The sequence below is a fragment of the Rousettus aegyptiacus genome, unplaced genomic scaffold, assembly GCF_014176215.1.
Source record: "Rousettus aegyptiacus isolate mRouAeg1 unplaced genomic scaffold, mRouAeg1.p scaffold_m13_p_1, whole genome shotgun sequence".
Classification (NCBI taxonomy): Eukaryota; Metazoa; Chordata; class Mammalia; order Chiroptera; family Pteropodidae; genus Rousettus; species Rousettus aegyptiacus.
Genome location: NW_023416284.1, coordinates 174371974 through 174389892, shown reverse-complemented (window position 1 = coordinate 174389892; position 17919 = coordinate 174371974). Strand labels below are relative to the sequence as shown.

The 17919-nt window shown below is 40.3% G+C and overlaps 1 protein-coding gene across 6 annotated transcripts in view; it reads right to left on the bottom strand.

Annotated features, from left to right (window-relative positions):
* The window catches only part of PLEKHG1 (pleckstrin homology and RhoGEF domain containing G1), a 192552-nt gene that overhangs the window by 68171 nt on the left and 106462 nt on the right, over positions 1–17919 (bottom strand). For all 6 annotated transcript variants that reach the window (XM_016149133.2, XM_016149135.2, XM_016149136.2 and 3 more), the window contains one exon: positions 10186–10691. In XM_016149133.2, the coding sequence (XP_016004619.2) occupies positions 10186–10593 (408 nt within the window). In that variant the 5' untranslated portion in view covers positions 10594–10691. The remainder of the gene's footprint in view (positions 1–10185; positions 10692–17919) is intronic.

Genomic DNA, 17919 nt, shown 5'->3' with positions numbered 1-17919 from the left:
TTTCGTCTCAGTTATGGAGTGGTTAGATGGAGAGGGGACAAGCTCTCCCCTTCACGCACGTCCATGTCCATTTTGTCCTCGCCAATGGCTGAGATGTAGACAACGGAGCAATAAAAGGTATGCGCTTCCAGAAAGTTTCAGCAACGAGAATGTATGAGGCTCCTTCTTAATTGGTACGTTGATTCCCAGTTAATCATGTGAATAAATGGACATTAACATGATTAATTGGGAATCAATTATTACCAATTCACGCATCCTGTTTTTTCTAGTTGTTTCTAGACGAAATGGAGGGTCGGCAGGACCTGGGTACGGTCTTGGCACTGCCGATCCTTCCCTGCAGACTTGAACAGTGAGTGTTTCCACTGTGCCCGGTCTACGCCAGGTCAGTGCTTAAGCGCTTTCTGGGCATCACCTCATTCGACTCCCCCAAGCCCCATGAGGTACGTAATATCTCTTCCATTTTAAGATAAAGAAACCACACATTATAGAAGTTAAGTAACTGTTCAAGATCAAAGGCAGTAAAGGATAGAACTAGGATTTGCATTCAGCTGGAAAAATCACTTGGCTCTCTGAATAACCATTTCCTTACCTATAAAAATGGACAAAATAATTCATTCCGCAAACATTTACTGACAGTCTGTTAAGGGTCAGATGCAGTGTTGAATGTGAGGAATAGAACACTTAACCAACATACCTTACCCTTTCAGAATCTATAATTGGTTAGACCTCATTGAGTTACTTTCCAGTTCTAAAATTTGTTGTGGTTCTATCTAATCAAAAAGTCTGTGAAACTGGAAGCAACCTACGTGTCCATCAAAAGATGAACGGGTAAACAAAATGTGATATATGCATACAATGGAATATTATTCAACCTAAAAAAGGAAGAAAACTCTGACACATGCTACAACATGGGTGAAAACTTGAAGACATTATGCTGAAGAAATAAGCCAGTCACAAAAGGACAAACGCTGTATGATTCCACGTAGAAGGTATATGAGGTATCGAAAGCAGTCACGTTCATAGAAACAGAAAGTAGACTGGTGGTTAGTGGAGGGAGGGGAGAAGGAGAGTTCTTATTTAATAGGCAGAGAATTTCAGCTTTGCAAGATGAAGAGAATTCTGAAGATTGGTTGTACATTGTAAAAATATTTATTGCCACTGTATTGTACACTTAAAAATGATTAAAATGGTAAAATTTATGTTATGTGTATTCTGCCACAATTTTTAAAAATTTAAAGAAGAAGGTTGCCTGAGCCTGAGGCTGGGGTGAGGGAGATAAAGAGTTATTGTTTACAGGGCACAGAGTTTCAGTTTGGGGTGGTAGAAAAATTTGGGAGATAGATCGTGGAGATAGTTGTGGGACAATTTAAATGTACTGAATGTCATTGAACCATACGCTTAAAAGTAGTTAAAATGATCAATGCTATGTGTATTTTACTACGATTAAAAGAGATTTTAAAAATTCCATGTGAGCTGCTGTACAGAACTCTGCTATCCCCATAAATGGCAAAGTAGTCTTGGTGAGAAGAGAAATTGAAAACAAATGATCAGAAAACAGTTAACTACTAAGTCATGTAGAGTGGTAAGCCACACATCAGGCCACGCTGCTTCTTCCTTTTCCGCGAATTACAGAGAGGGTTGCTTTGACTCACACGTACTGACGGTTAGGCTTGTCACATGACCTAGGTTAATTCTTTCATGTGATCAGTTTCACAAGATGCGAGCAACATCTACTCTTTGGAAGACATTTCTGGTGATGGGAAAATTCTCCCATGTGGAGGTTGGTTTGTTCGGATCATAATTTTTTGAATTCTGTAATTTCCTACCCACTCAGTATAATTGAATAGTCGAGATGGCACACGCCCAAAAGCAGCACCCTTCTCACCTACTGAGCAGGACCTGTTTTAGCAAATCTTCAACAGAATTCTGCCCACAGGCAGTCTTTGGAATATATTAGGTGATCTTTAGCAGACCGGTAATAATGGCTACTCAGTCCTGGAGTTATTTTAAGTTTTTAAAATGCCTATTCATTAAAAAGCAAAATGTTGCCTTAAAAGAAAGGTCTATTAGAATGGGAAGAAATGTTCTAGTCGGAGGCATTTTTGCAAATTTTTGATCACTCAAATGAATGTACTCAGTTACATCTGAAAAGTATAGTTTCTATTTTCCTTTCTCTCCCTCATTTCATGGTAAGTTGATCCTTTAATACACTGCTTAACAGAATCTGTACGTGTAGGTGGAAAGAAATCGTTTCAATTTTAAAATCAGAAACTCACTAATATTGGCCTCTTAATTTCCCTAGTTGTATTGAGTTTCGAAGACACCAAATGCTATATTTTGTGCAAGAATATTTGACCAAATTGTGCAAATCCTTTCAGTAAAAAAAAAAAAATCTAACTATTTGTACTTACAGGTAATCACATTTGTTGGTTGAGATTAGGGTAGGCGTTCAAAAATATAAATAAACTCAAACTGCTAAGAAAACCTGTAATTCTTTTAAACCATTTTTCTTATAAGGTAGAAATAAAAAAAATGCACGAAGGATATCTGTCATAGTCTTTAATGGTCTATGGAAGACTGTGTGCGTTCACAACTGGTATAGCACGTCTCAGTCTTCCAGTCTGAGCAAAGGGCTGATGGGTGGTGAGACCTATTCGTGACGGGTCATAACACTGCAAAGAATATGTACAATCAGTTCTGCTACCACATGTGTTTTGAAAACATGAATTTGTTCCCACACGATTACTATATTAGGGATTGATTTGAACTAAATTCAGATTTCTCAACTTTGTCTTTGCTTTCAGGCAGGATTTCATCCACAAGAAACACTAGATGAACACGGAGAACTGCACCCAAATTTCACAGCTCAGCCCAGGAATACAAAACACACAAACCCCTCAAATGCCTACTGACTACCTCAGCCCACCTGTATGCGTTATAAGCCACACCCATCCATGTCAGGTGAAGCAGGCTTGATGGCAGGTAACCCTGTTTCATAATAACTCATAAGCTGCAACCCTGCAGACGGCTTCCTCTCGAATTTTTTACTCTCTTCTCTTAGCCTGCGTTATATTCCTCCCTCTCTGTTCTCTGTTCTTTCTCCTCTTTATGGGTCTTTTCTTTCTTTCTTTCTTTTTTACTTTTCCTCTTGCTCCTTTGGGATGTTCTGTTCTTCTCAGGTAGAAGGTGGCAGGTGTGGGAACCAGGTGGCTTCCATAAGAAATTCAAGTTTTTTCATGGTGAAGTGTCATATTTACTATAGTGTGTGTGTGTATGTGTATATATATATATACACATATATATGTGTATATATATATATACATATATATACATATATATATAATTTCTTAATCCTTTAACACAAATAAAACTACTTCCAGTTTTTTGATTCCTATCTTTTTTTAATGACATTGATGATGTTTTTGAGTGTTGGGCTCAGCACCCAGTTTTCCTACAAGCCCTATTCCCCTCTCCTCCATGTGATTTTGCACAGTGAGTAACTTTTAGGAACATATGTCATGTAACATTACAGCAGAACCAACTGTAGGCACTTTGAAACTCATATAGCTCTCTCTATCTATCATCTGTACTCTCTCTTCCTTGAGACAGACATTTGGCAGGCATGTTAAAAACAAACCCTACCTATAAACTGTCTCAGATCATGAATTTTCGCAGCCCAGGAGGAACGTCCTCTGAAGTCTGACTCAGGGCTGCTAACTCCTGGACATCCTTAGACTGACCTCGACTAGTCTTCCTGGCCCCAAGTTTCAAGAAGCGAGTCACAAGTCAGGATTGCGGGAACCTAAAGGAAATCTTTTCACTACCTGAGATTCAGTATTTCTTGAGCAGAACTGAGAAATGCCGCTGCATCCATAATTATTATATGAATTGATGATCATCAACCTATCGCTGTAAAGTTTTTAGTAATTTGAAAACTGTTCTACAGGTGAAGGTCAGAAACATACAGCTGAATCTTGAACAGCACAGGGATTATGGGTACCAGCCCCCACACAGTAGTGAATCCATGTGTAACTTCTGACTCTCTGAAAACTTCATAGCACTTGACCCTTGGTATCCGAGGGAGATTGGTTTCAGGACCCCTTGTGGATACCTAACTCTGCAGATGCTTAAGTTTTCTATGTAAAATGGTGTAGATCGAAGCACACACACAGCTGGCCCTCCACATTCGTGGACTGAAATGGTACAGAACACAGCAACCTTGGAAGCCGTGTGCTGAAGATGACAGCCTCATCAGCTTGGGTTCCTGATGATTACGTGGAGGCATGCCGCTCCTGCTAACCTGCACACACACACGTGTCTGTGACAGAAGGAAATGAACTTCCGTTGCATTAAACCACTAAATGTGGGGGGTCTGTTTGTTACTGTGGCTTAGCCTACCCTTATACACTATGTATTCCAAATCTCTAGAACACTCGGTCTCAACCAGAGGCAATTCTATCCCCCAGCGGATATCTGGCAATGTCTAGAGACACGGTTGGTTGCCATAAGCAGGGGAGGCCAGGTCCCTGTCCTTCCTCCCACGGCAACGGGTAGAAGAGAGTGACATTCTCGATCACTGTGGTTTTCAGTTTTTGTCACTGTTGGGTGGTGACAGATGACAGTGGGGTAGCATAGGGAGGAAGAGGGTGTGATGACAGTAACAACAATAACAATAATAAAGAAACGTGAAAATAAATAGTCAGTGAAACTTGGGGATTATATATAGTGATTAGAGGGGCTATTTAAGGACTGCTTTCTGCATACTCAGAAAACTGTCTAACAGGCCTGCTTCTAAATGATCATAGGTCTTAAATGGTTTTAAGAAACATCTCATTCACCCTTATGATAAAAGCCCTTGGAGGGAAAAACGAATAGAGACATTCACATAAAAGTGCTCATATGCCACGTAAAAGAAAAAGCGCATTAAATTGTGCCAAGTGCTACAGTGCAAGTTCTCTATTAAATCCACCCACATAACAAGCCTTCATTAAAGACAATCCCTGCCAAGCCCTACACTCTAGCGCTGAACACATATTTCCCCTAGTATTTAAGAATGCTAGTGTCCATAAGCCTCATAAAAAGTGTCAGTATAATAAACGTGATTTAAACCAGAGGGAAAGTACTGAGTGAGGACAACTGCAAGTACCAAGATAAATAACATCTATGACAATTCGCCAATTCTCAACGGCCTTCTCCCTTGGGAGAAGACCTTTCTCCTCTCGTCAAGTGTCCTACGCAGTTACAGCCGGTCCAGAGAAGGCCCATGTGGAATCAGTCCTTTATCACTCGGGGCAAGAGTGACAGAGACACGACTACCCTCCCAGCACCCAACAATTTTGTCTCTCCGACACAATCAACAGGAATTCAGGCTCCATCAGAAACCACCTCAAATCAATAGTGCCGTCCTTGAGGGAGGAGTGGCCCTGGACAAAGCAAACTGAGGTTCCATTTTATCCAAGTCTTAGTCACTTCATGAGCTAAGTCTCGAGGCAGCGTTTATGGTCCAGTCATGGCACAGAGTCCTCAGGTCTGGTCCCTGGGTCTCCTTTTTCTCTCTGCACAAATATGGGAGAAGGCTTGCTTCCCAAGTGTTAAGAGAGTTCTCCTTCCAATGAACTGGATGCCTCTAATACCAAGAGCAGCCCCTTCTCTGGCAATGCACAGAATAATGTCCAATGTGTTTCATGTCCCTAAGTGTGTGAAAAGTATTCACCTACTCTGACACTGTGTGTACTATCATGCGATAAGCGAAGAGAAGCAAGCATTGGGTAGAGGCCAGAGATCACCATTCTAATCCTATAGCTTTTGAACAATGCTGAATGCTGTCAACAAAACTATGTTTAAGGCTTTGGCTTTTAAAATGTTTAAATTTTCATAATGCTCATTTCTTAGCTTTTTAACGCACTGGATGGATAAAGGTACTTGAAAAGGATTTTAGTTCTCTAGAACATGATAGGAAAAATACACACATATGTTACACAATATGCTACCCACTTTTTTCATCATACACATGTCCTCAACACCCCTAAAGATGATTTAATTTAGCATCTCTTATAATTCAAAGATGACATTTTGTACTAGAGATGTAACTTCTAATTACACAACATTATGTAACATTACGGACTGTTTAAAAACTTTCCTAACAGGTTAAAATGGGCCATGAACTATATCCGGGACCAAAGCTTCTGAGGCTCTCAAAGGCTCTTTCATAGGTCACTTAGAAAGATTAAAGAAACCCATTCTACCCACGAGAGTCCCTGCTCAGTCAATCTAAGGTCACAGTAAAATGAAAGAGACCCTCATTTTCTGCTTTCCAACTATGAATTTCTCTCCAGAAATTTTTTTTTTCTCTTCCAAAATTGTATCATTGGCTACTTAACTTTTAACTTTTAAAATCTGATTTCTATTCATTATCTCATTTTTGTCTGGGACTATTATTGGGGGCCATATGGAGAAATGGAAATAACAGCTCCATTATTCCTTTGAGTAGAGGTGACAGTCAAGACCTCACCTCTCTCTCTCTCTCTCTCTCTCTCTCCCCCCCTTCTCTCTCCCTCTCTCTCTCTCCCTCTCTCTCTCCCTCCCTCTCTCCCTCTCTCCCTCTCTCTCTCTCTCTCTATCTCTCTTCCTCTCTCTTCCTCTCTCTCAAATATCAAGTGGACAAAAGTAAACGACTTGGATGTCGGGCCAAGGAGCACAGGATGGAGCAGGAGGCCCAGAGAGAAGTGTCTTGGCAGTAATGCAAGGAATGAAGAGTAATAGAAATAAGAACAATAACATTTTTTAGTTACATTTTCAGAAAGCATTAAGAAGTCATTTCTGAACCCCTAAATGGCATGAGAAAGAAAAAATACCTACGTATTTGGGATTCTTTTAATACAATGTCTCTACATATGGGAAAGGATACAACCTGCTTTGCATATGTAACCAACATCTGGGAACCTTACTGTCTAAAGAAGGTTAGAAGGACCTCTCTCAGAAGTAAGCTCCTCTCATGATATTGAATATGTCAAATCACATTGTGTTAATGTCTCTTCGATCAGTGTCTATATCCATGATCCTTCCCCAAAATGTTCCTATTTATAAACCCTAAAAACTAAATCTAAATCTGAGCTTTGACGATTATGTGTGGACATAGTATAGAGAAAAAAATTAGTTAAACCGAAAATGACTATTAAAAGGATCTCAGTTAGACAGGATTCAATAAAGCAGAGCACAGAAAGTTCAAAAACTGTGCTGTTGCATAAATGAAAAGTGACTTACCAGTTATCACTATAAATGATTAGGCTGCCTCCCCCTACCCCCGCTCAGAAATAACACTTGCTGAGAAAGACCCAAGTAACAAAGAGCTCTGTCTTCTTGCAGGTGTGGTGAGAGCTTACTTATCACAGTAGGTTGTTAATGAGCGGCCCTTTCCCCAATTTAAAATTCTGCACTTAAAAAGTCAAGGATATTGGAAGAGTCAGCTAGAGGCTTGTACAAACAGGTTAGACAAGGATGAAGGAAAACAGACTTTAAAGGAATTGGGACTTTGTATTTTAAATTAATACCCTTCATAACGGTCTCTCCTGGGTAGCGATGTCCCAAGTAGGAAAATACAGAAAGTCCTCACGCAATATCGTCACAGGTTCTGTGACGACAGGGAAAATGGAAGCGATGTGTAACTGAGCCAACGTTACCAAAGCCAACTGGTACAAACGAGCGGGCAGTTCCTCTAGCATCAATAATGGACGTTATTGCTCTAATAATGGACATTATTTCAGGACCTGCTGTAATTGAGATCTAGAGAAACAGAGACAGTCACACAGCAAAAGTGAAGAAGAGACAGCCATGACTATTCCCCGACTGAAGAGACTGACATCTTCTAGGTGGTAAGGGCGGGTGGCTCCAGGTCTTCTGGGGCAAAGTGGCATCTACTTCTTCCCACCTGGGTATCACCTTGTGCTGTTGGGGCTTCTCTTCCCCAACTGCCCTCCCTCCCAACATCCTTCTTTACCTTTCCTCTCCCTAACTATGTCTCACCTCAGATTTTCAGTGGATTAATTAGAAATAATCTAACTGAATTCAAAATAATGTTGGAATCACCCATTTAAATGCTTCCCCCCTAATAAATTTCTGATGTAGTGAATTGGCTAATCTGATTATTTTTCTGAAAGACACCAGGTAAGACATAGTATAGTTACTCTCAAATCAGTAAATTCCAAGGAGGCTGGTGATAATTGCCATTTATTGTTTACCATGTGTCAGGCACTGTTGTAAGAGCTTTTCTAGTCTAATTCTCATAATAATCCTGTGAGGTAGGTATTATTTATTAGTCCCATTTGACAGGTGATGAAACATAGGCACACATTTACTGTGAAATACAGCAATCAGCAAGCTGTGGCCATTTGGTCACATCCGTCCCTAAAGTTTTACTGGAATGTCCACACCCATTCATTGACAGAGTGTCTAAGGCTGATTTTCAGCTACAATGGCAGAGCTGAGCAGTTGTGACTGAGAACTCAGGGCTCAGAAAGCCAAATATATTTACTCTCTGGCCCTTTATAGAAAATATCCATTAATGCCTAATGTGAAACATGTTTAATTCATGGATAAAGAAAAAAAAAAAAACCAAGAACATTTGGACAGCCTGCAATAAACTTCTACTGAAACCTTAACAAATACTCTGCCTTGATTGTCTTTCTTCTTCTTCTTTTTTTTTTTTTCTTGTCACCAAAAAGGATTTATTCGGGGGAAAAAATGATTGTGATCTGGACCATGTAGACACGGTGACATACGTGAACATTCTCTTCACTCCTTTGTTTTTTCTCATTCAGGTTTATCAACCAGCCTCAGAGAAGGCAAGAATGTTCATGGAATCCCAGTCCAGTAATGAAAGGGTCCTCCCTCAATATAGCAAGTTTTGATTAGGTGAAAAAGATTCCAAGAAAGAAAGGGGGGGGGGGGAGCGGGAAGGATTGACCAAAGAAAGCTCGACAATCATAAATTTCCTGAGAGATTGTAAAAGTTTTGGCAGTTTCACAGGTATTTCTTCTCAAGTACAAATGACATCATTGTTGAAATTAAAACAATTGGCCTGGCTTATTCGACATTTGGTATCACATATTGTTTGGTTGAGCATCAATTGATTTTTCTATTTTTACTGGGAAGTTATGTCATAACTATTTTTAGTAGACAATGTCTGCTTCTATTGTTTGTGGAACTCAACACGCAATCATGCCTTAGAATTTTTTTTGCTAAAGCCAGAAGAATGTATGTATTTAGTGGAGAATGTTCTCATCAGCAAATATTCTACTATATTCTGAAACATATTTTGGATGAAAAGTCTAAAATAGGAAGTAAGCGCTTACAAATGAAAGAATTTGGCATATTGCTAGGCAGCAAAGTGAGTATACCTTTATAATAGATACAGTTGCCTTTGAAATATTAATATTTTTAACAGAACTTGAGAATGAGTTAACATCTGACCTACCCTGATAATTCTTACTTTATCCTTAAAAATCTACCTATAACTCAAAGTCAAATTAATAACTGAATTTCCAGAGTACTTACTCTGGCACATAAGCTGAACTCAATTTGCACAGTCAAATAATTTATGCAGACGTGTTTACTATGAAAGTGAACAGAAATTCCAAGACAAGACGAAATCCAGTTGTATCTACCTTTCCCCACCTTCCCCCAAATGCCAGCCTTTACAGAGAACAGCATAGAACAGTATTTCCCAAGTTTGTCTGCACATTAGAGTCACCTGAGACCTTTCACAATTCCACCACCCAGGCCACACCCCAGACTCATCAAATTAGAGTCTCTGGAGGTGGAACACAGGTATCGGTAGTCTTGGAAGCTCCCAGACACCAGTTGACAGTTCTGATTAAAGTGAAGATAGCCTAACGTGACCCTATCTGGATACATCTGGCACCTCCATCCTCTGTCTGCTCCACTATCTGCTGAACTGGTGAACATATGGGTATTATTATTCTTGCTCCTAACGCTTAATCAATCTGTTAATGCAGATGTGAGTACAGCCATAGGGTTTGTCAGACTTTCTTCCGATCTGCTTAAACATTCACGCTACTTCTGCATCTCAGGAGACAGTGCAACAAAACCCTGACACCTGGTTTTGTTCTTTATTTTGCAAGCATATTTATCCCACATGACAAATTTTTTTTAAAAAGTTTGCCTTACCTCTACGATGCTTTTTAAATCCTGCACGTAAGTCCTTTCGGTCTCCAGAATTTCCTGAACAACTCTATCCACATAGAGGAGCTTGGGGCTAGTGGCCGATTCCACACCCGTTTTGCTGGCCCCCGTCGCCTCCCCTCTGCGCTGGGCCCGGAGCTGCCTTTCGTCGCCCTCATCCGTGCTCTGTTGCCCGGCTGGGCTGTGCCTCTGCAGCTCGCTGCTGGAAAAAGGACTGGCAGGAATCAGCTCCAGTTTTATGGCCCCTGCTTCCTTATCCTGGTGAAACAAGCCCAAGTGGCTGTTTGATACTAAGGTCATCCTGCTGCCGAAGGACCCATGGCTGTCCCTGGAAGAGGCAGAGGACGACGTGGAGCCGAAGCTGACCGGGCGGTCGCTGTCAGAGAGCTCCATGGTCTTCGGTCCTTGGGAGTGGGGATGCCTGGCTGTGGTCCCGGGAGCTGGAACTTCGGTTACAGCTGGTGGCCCTTCAGGACGCGACTGGCGCACATCTATACATATTTAAAACAAAAAAAAGGAAAAGAAAACAAAAAGAAAAAGGACAAGGTGAGCAAGTATTGTAAATGACATCAAGCCGAAGGTTTAAAGGTCAAAACCCAACCCAAATGTATGTAACGAGTTAGATACAGAAATAGAAAGGTACTCAAGGTTGGGTGAGTTGCAAAGTTAAAGAGTTTCTATAGCGTCACCTGGGAACGTGCTAGGAATGCAGAGTCTCAGGCCCTAACCGCAGACCTCCTGTACTTCAGTCTACAGTTTAACAAGATGCTAACGCCATGTGCACACACACTCAAGCTTGAGAAGCACTGTGACCACTGCCTCAAAGTGTGACCACCTGGAATGACTAACAGATGCAGACTGGTCACGATTTTCTAACTTAAAGGCTCAGCGGTGATGGCATAAGGAATCTATAGTTTTAACAAGCATCACAAGTGATTCTTATGTACTTAAAACGCACCCTATATGATTCTTAACGAGTTTTGCAAAACACTTCATTTTAAGTATTCCACCATATTTCTGCAAAACCTTAAGCCACTACCCTGGAACCACCACTACCTGACTTCATGGATGCTCACAATTTTATATTTTACTTGTACACAGCATTAGAGAAAGTGTGGCGTGGGCAATATTTTTCTAATACCAGGCAAGAAAAAGCAAAATATTAAGACCTACAGCCCCTTTAAAACTTACAGTCTTATCATGACGTTTCTCTAAATCTCTACTTGAAAGCTAACATTCCATGTGGGGTAAAATGGAGTTACACTATCACAGGGTATATCTGATGAACTATGACACTCTCCATGTAAAGTCAGATACCAGGACAGTGTAATGATGCAATTAAATAATTAATAAACATAGGAACTCAATCGTGAGAAAAAATGCTGTATTTTTAGAGAAACAGGGCTGTTTGCGTTTAGAACAGACCAGAAGACAGTATCTGCAAGGCAAAAGGTCACTTCATACCTACAGCACTGAAAACCTGGGTCCAAAAAGGCCCTATGTGAAATTTAATCTTTCAAAAGCCATTTTGATGAGACACCCAAATTTCCAATCTTCTTCATTTGTAAGGTGGGATCAACATTTTCCCCCCTAATAATATGATCTCGGGTTTATAGCAACAAAATGCCTTTCAATGAAGAGTTATTAATAAAATTTGCTTCATTTTGGTAGGTTACTTTACCACCAAAATCCACGTTTATGGGTTTTGTTAGATAAATAGGAGAGTAAAACTTATGTTTGGAAGGTTATAACAAGACAAACACAATAACAAGAATATGGATTAATAATTTTTCAGAAGGAACACAAATTTGGTTTGACTCTATAATAAAGGTGATCGAACAGCTGGTACCAGTATTTCTAGAATATAAAGAATTCATCAGATCTCCATCCTTTAACATCCTAACTTTATCTAGATAGTTTATACTTGTGGCAAATAGTGGTACAAACTTACAAGGAAGATATTGAAATTATTGAATATAAAATAAAAGAACTAACTTGAATCAACAGGAAGGAATGGTAAGAAATGTATATAAAACGAGTAATTTATCAGCATAACCACTACCACATGGTATAATTTGTCACAAATTTTTTAAGCTTTTGCCATATTCTTTCTGTTTGCCTTATAAACTTCATGGCCTATAAAACATGGACTGGTTAGAGTAGTTAACATGCACTTGCCCTAAAAAGCATGATCCAACTCAAGCATGGCAAAGCTCTAAGCAGTAGCCGGGCATCGAGGTATGCTTGCCTCAGAGGACCCTTGCCTATGTTTGGGACTGGTGTTAAGGAGTCCTGGGCAGTTCAAAGTAGAAGCAGACATAACGTGGTGTTTTTCCCATTGGCATCCATCATAACCGTAACCGTAACCAGGAAGTTGATCTCACTTTCAGAACTCACCACTAACTTGGGAAGTACCTGAAGCTTCTTTAAGGTCCCGAGGGTCCAATGAGGCTATGAGTTAGGACCAAATGTAAGTTGGGTATACTGTATATGAAAGGTGGGGCATCTGGAAAGATCTAGATCTGGATATATTGGTCTCCAGAGAAAGTTATGGTTTACTGACTAGACAAAAATCAACCTTATCTCTAGTACAGATACCTAGAATAGTTATATAACTGTTGGCAAATATTCGTTGCCAGGATCGGTGAAAAATGAACACAATAGAAAGCCTCACTTTTGTACTTACTTTCTCTAAGTTGGCCAGCCAGTATTAGAACGAGGGACGCAAGCGGAACAAACTTTACCAGTGTTTTAGAGGAGTCCATGTTGGGGTGTTTGGGGTGATGATGCCTTTTATCCTTTCAAAGGATAAAGTGGGATGTGAAACTCAGGTCAACAGGGGATTACTTCATGGGTAAATCAAATAGCTACAGGAATTCGACCCTGTTTCAAGGAAGACTACACATGTTCCAATACCAGGAAGTGTACACTTGACCCTTGACCAATGCACTGGTCTACTACACCATTTTATACAGGGGACGTGAGCATCCGTGGGATTTTGGTACCCACGAGAGGCCTGGAACCAATCTTCCACAGATACCAAGGGACAACTTAAGTTTTTGGAGAGTCTAAAGTTATATGCAGATTTTCAACTGCACTGTGGTCAGTTCCCCTAACCCCTACACTGTTTCTGGGTCAAAAGTATTCCAGGCTACTGGACTATTCTTCAGACTCCCGACCAGGCACCTTATAAAATAGAATACTTAAGATATTTGCTATCTGTAATATTTAGCCAAGCATACTGCCCCAAATTAAACACCTTCCAAAATTACCAATGGCAGAAGTGAAACATTTAAAGCTAAGTCATTTAATGGCATAATAGGAGGCTACATTTGCTAATGGGTAACATTTTTCATGTTAATTCATTGCTTAGAAGATAATTATAGTTTTCTCATGTAAGGAAATACACCTCATAAAAACTGTCTAGTCTTGTTCTCATCTCCCTCAAAATAATTTGAGATTTCCACCCTGTCTGGCCTATTCTTCCTAATACAACTCACCAATTTTTAATATTTATTTCCAGAGCTGTACTGTTCGACACAGCAGCCAGTAGCCATATGCAGTTATTGAGCTCTTGACATGCAGCTAGTCTGAACTTCAATATGCAATACATGTAAAACATACCAGATTTCAAAGAATCAGTATGCCGCAAATATACTATGACTCGTTAATGATTCTTATATTAATTACGTGTTGAAATAATATTTGGGAATAGTGGATTAAATTGGGTATACTGTCATTTTACTTTTTTAAATGTGGCTACTAGAAAATTATGAATTATATGTGTGGCTTGCATTTTATTTTAGTTGGACAATGCCGATCTAGAAGTTTTCTAGATAATTCTATTATTCTGGAAGATTTAAATTAATTTTCTTATCAACCTTTGTTCAAATAGTACTGAGTGGAGAAGTGCGTGGAATTCAGTTTGTCTTTCTCTTTATTCCATTCGTTTGTACACAACATTGTTATGAGTTGGCCGTAATAGAATTGGGAGACAATTACTGTGTACTAAATATTTCCCATGATAAACAGAAACACCCAGATGGAAAACTGTAGAGCAAGAAAGCTTTTTCCTTGTGCTTGAGTGAAAGATGTTGGCAAGTTGTACTAAGGGCCGGGTAATTTGCTGCTTTTGTTTTCTTTCTTTTTCACAGCCAGATCCCACACTCAGGGCTGATAGTACACCACCTTCTGCTAACTTGCCAACCATTGCTAATGGCCCAAGTCAGTGGGTGTTTTGACCATAAATACCCTAAAATAAGCTGCTTCTACCCACCTAAAGGATCTTGGTCCATCTGACTCTTGGTAAACCAGGAGGTGGTCATGGTGGAGGTACACATAGAGGGACTTGGAGTCCTAATAATTCTTACCATTAGCTTAAAATCCATCAAAATAAAATATTCCTTCTTGTGCCACCCTCAATAAAAATGGCTACGCAGCTACCACATAGATACACTTTTTACTTCATGACAAGTCTCTAATTTTTTTCAGTGAAAACGCTTCGATTCCTTGGCTTGTCTTTGTTTGCTCTTCAAATTTCCATTATTTTAATTGCTCTCCATTGGAATGTCACTGCCAGAATCAAAAGCAGCTCTTCTTGGCTGTGACTTGTCTCTGAGGCTGATTTAGGGTTGAGGCAGAACTTTCCATGGCCAGTGGCGCCCAAGATTCCTGTGACCGTGTTTACACATTGAAGAGGGTGGGAGGTGGGTGTGGGGGAAGGGGGTGGGCAATTACCTGATAGGTCCAAAGCTGACCACTTCCTTCCTGTTACAACTCCCGAGGACAGCCCTACGAGGCAAAACTCTATACCCAGCAGGGGCTAAGAAGTGATCAGGATTTCCAAATTCTGCTCATTGCTATTCTAGGCTACGAATACCTAGTCTGAGATCCTTGGCAGGACAATCATGGAAATCAAGAGAATGTGTTGTGCTCAAGACGAATGAATAACTAAAACTGTGTAGTTCCTTATTACACCGCCTGTGAATTACTCGAAGAGGAGAGGCAAGAGAGAGACTAAAGTATAAGCAAGAAGTTATCCTATAGCCAGCCAGTCAAGATCATTTAAGACAGAGCCAGTCCTTGGTAGAACCTCAAAGTGGTAAACAATAGACCTCATGATTTAAAAAACAAAACAAACAAAAAACAAACAAACAAAAAAACCCCCTAAAAACTTCTAAGAGTCAACGCTGTAAGAAATATACACATTTATGTATTTCAAAGATAACACCAGGTCTTTGAGGAGAATCATCCTTTGCTACGCCCCTCTGAGATAGTAGAAAAAAGCTACCAGATAGCAATGTGAATTTCCACTTTTTGGTTTTCTAAAATACCAACATGATTCTTGCATGTTAACAGCAGGACTTGGGCAATAATTCCACATGTTCTTTACTGCTCAGATTGTACAATCCAGGAAACATGATTTTCACACTTATTTGTGGCTGTTTGGTGATGAAGAAGTAAAAAAAGTCTTGTTACCATGCTAATTTCTTAGTTTGACGAATGTTCTATGGTTATGTGAGATGTTTATATTAGGGAAAGCTGCATGAAAGGTGTAGGAAAGCTCTGGACTGTTTATATAAATTTAAAAATTTTCCAAAATTAATAGTTAAGGAAAATTTTGTCACCATGGAAGAGTCAATAACAAGAAGATTAAGAATAGAAAAGATGTTTTGCAAAATTGCTCTTGTTCAAACAAGAGGTGAGGGGTTGAATGACCAAAAAAAATTGCTTTGAGCTGTGAAGTCTGATCCTAAATATTCAGATAATTTACTGATTGATTCCTATGCTAGTCAATGGAAACTAAGAGGTACTTGAACAGGGAAGTCAGACAGTCAATGCATCTAATGAAACTGATAAATGGCCTTAGCTAAGTGATGACTACAGAATTTCTACGTTGAAGGCCACAGACAAGCATTTGGGTTGCAAGGGTACCTTAAGGAACTCCTGTTTGGCTTTTTACATGAATGCAGCTGTTTTTACCTTTACTGTCTGCTTTTTGGTGATGGTTTAGTATAGGAGGTAAAGGAGATTATGGGGTGGGGTTAAACTAAACTATGTGTTGTGTGTTCACTTTCAGAGGGGACTGATAGTTGTCTACCAAAATTCACCCCTCTCTTTAGTGAACAAGGTTTCAGCTGAGCATAGCTCCCAGCCTCCTGGCCATTAGATGTGGCCATGTAGTCAAGTTCTCACTAATGGAAATGTGTCCCTCTGGGGGTCTGCTTCTCAAGCATTAGACATTGTCCCTCTATTCTTTCCCCTTCCCACTGGAACCCCGATGTGGCAGGGACCTCACCTGAACCATAGACAGGACAACGGTGCCCTAGAATATGGCAGAGCATGAAGGCAGAAGGGACCTTGCAATCATTGGGTCTGGACATGCTCTAAGTCATCACATGAAGAAGTCTAGTTATCCCGAAGCTGACGTGCTAGAGAAAACGGGTGGTGAGCCCGCACTGATACGCAGAGAGATGCTCAAGGACCACAGATGTTCTGGCCCCTGCTGTTTGCATGTCTCCAGCCAAGGCCCCAGACATGTGAGTGGGAAGCCTTAGAGACGACCCCCAGCACTGTCATGTCTGATGGCCACCTCATGGGTCCCCGAGCCAAAACCACCTAGCAGAGCCTCTCCTGAACTCTTGACTCACAGAAACCTTGAGAGAGTCTAAATGGCTGTGATTGTCTCAAGCCACTAGGTTTTGGACTGATTTGTTATGCAGCAAGGGATAAACCAGTCTCCATTACAACAACTTAGCCTTACCATAATATGCCACTGCTTAACTCTGTATCAAAACGATCCTTAAACACAAAACAAAGCCTCAAAGTTCATTTACATGTCATTACTTTTTAAAAATTTTATAGATGGAAAAATATAAACAGAGAGGTTAGGCATCCTCGTGGTCAGCGCTGAACTGTGAATCAGAGACCAGGGTTTCTGATTTCTACTCCATTTTCCCCTGCATTTGGCTATGGATTCGTACACTTATAGGGCAGAAAAAGAGCTTAGAGATCAGGAAATGAAGGACTAAACATATGCACTTGTGTAAAGCATACAGTACCACTGTGCCAAAAGGGCGTACGTAGTGTGCGCATGTGTGTAAAGGAATGAACATGTGCCCCACCATCTGTATAGGAATTCCTCGGAGGACCAGCCAGAAATTAAGTTATGACATAACACTCTCCTTTATTGGAAGATCTGCATTTCTGCCCTATCTCTACACCACCGAGGTTTGTATCTGTGGGTTTCTGGTCTCCTCACGCATTAAGTCAGGCAGCTGGACCAGGTGACTCCTCAGGTCCCATCCATCCTGCAGAATATGACTCCAACCCTGAAATAACCACACAATAATGCTGCAACTATGTTGCCCCTTCCTAGCTGCAATCTCGGCACAAGCAGTAACCACAAAATAACTTTTCTTCTACCTCTTACGAATGTCAAGTCTTGGATAATAAAATATATATCACTGACTCCAAAGGCTCAGAAACTCAATTTTTAATTTAGACTAAATAATAACCTATGCTCCAGCTTCATTGTGAATAAATAGTACCTTCCGGTTAGTGGAACTATCTGTCTCAGGGCAGGGACTAAACAATGATAGTGATCTATGCAGGCTCTATCCTATGGAACGAAGGTCCGAAAACACCTCTCTGCAGCTGAGAGGGAGGCATTGGGCTAAATAAGATTTAAAAAAAAAAAAAAAAGAGGAAGAGAAGAAA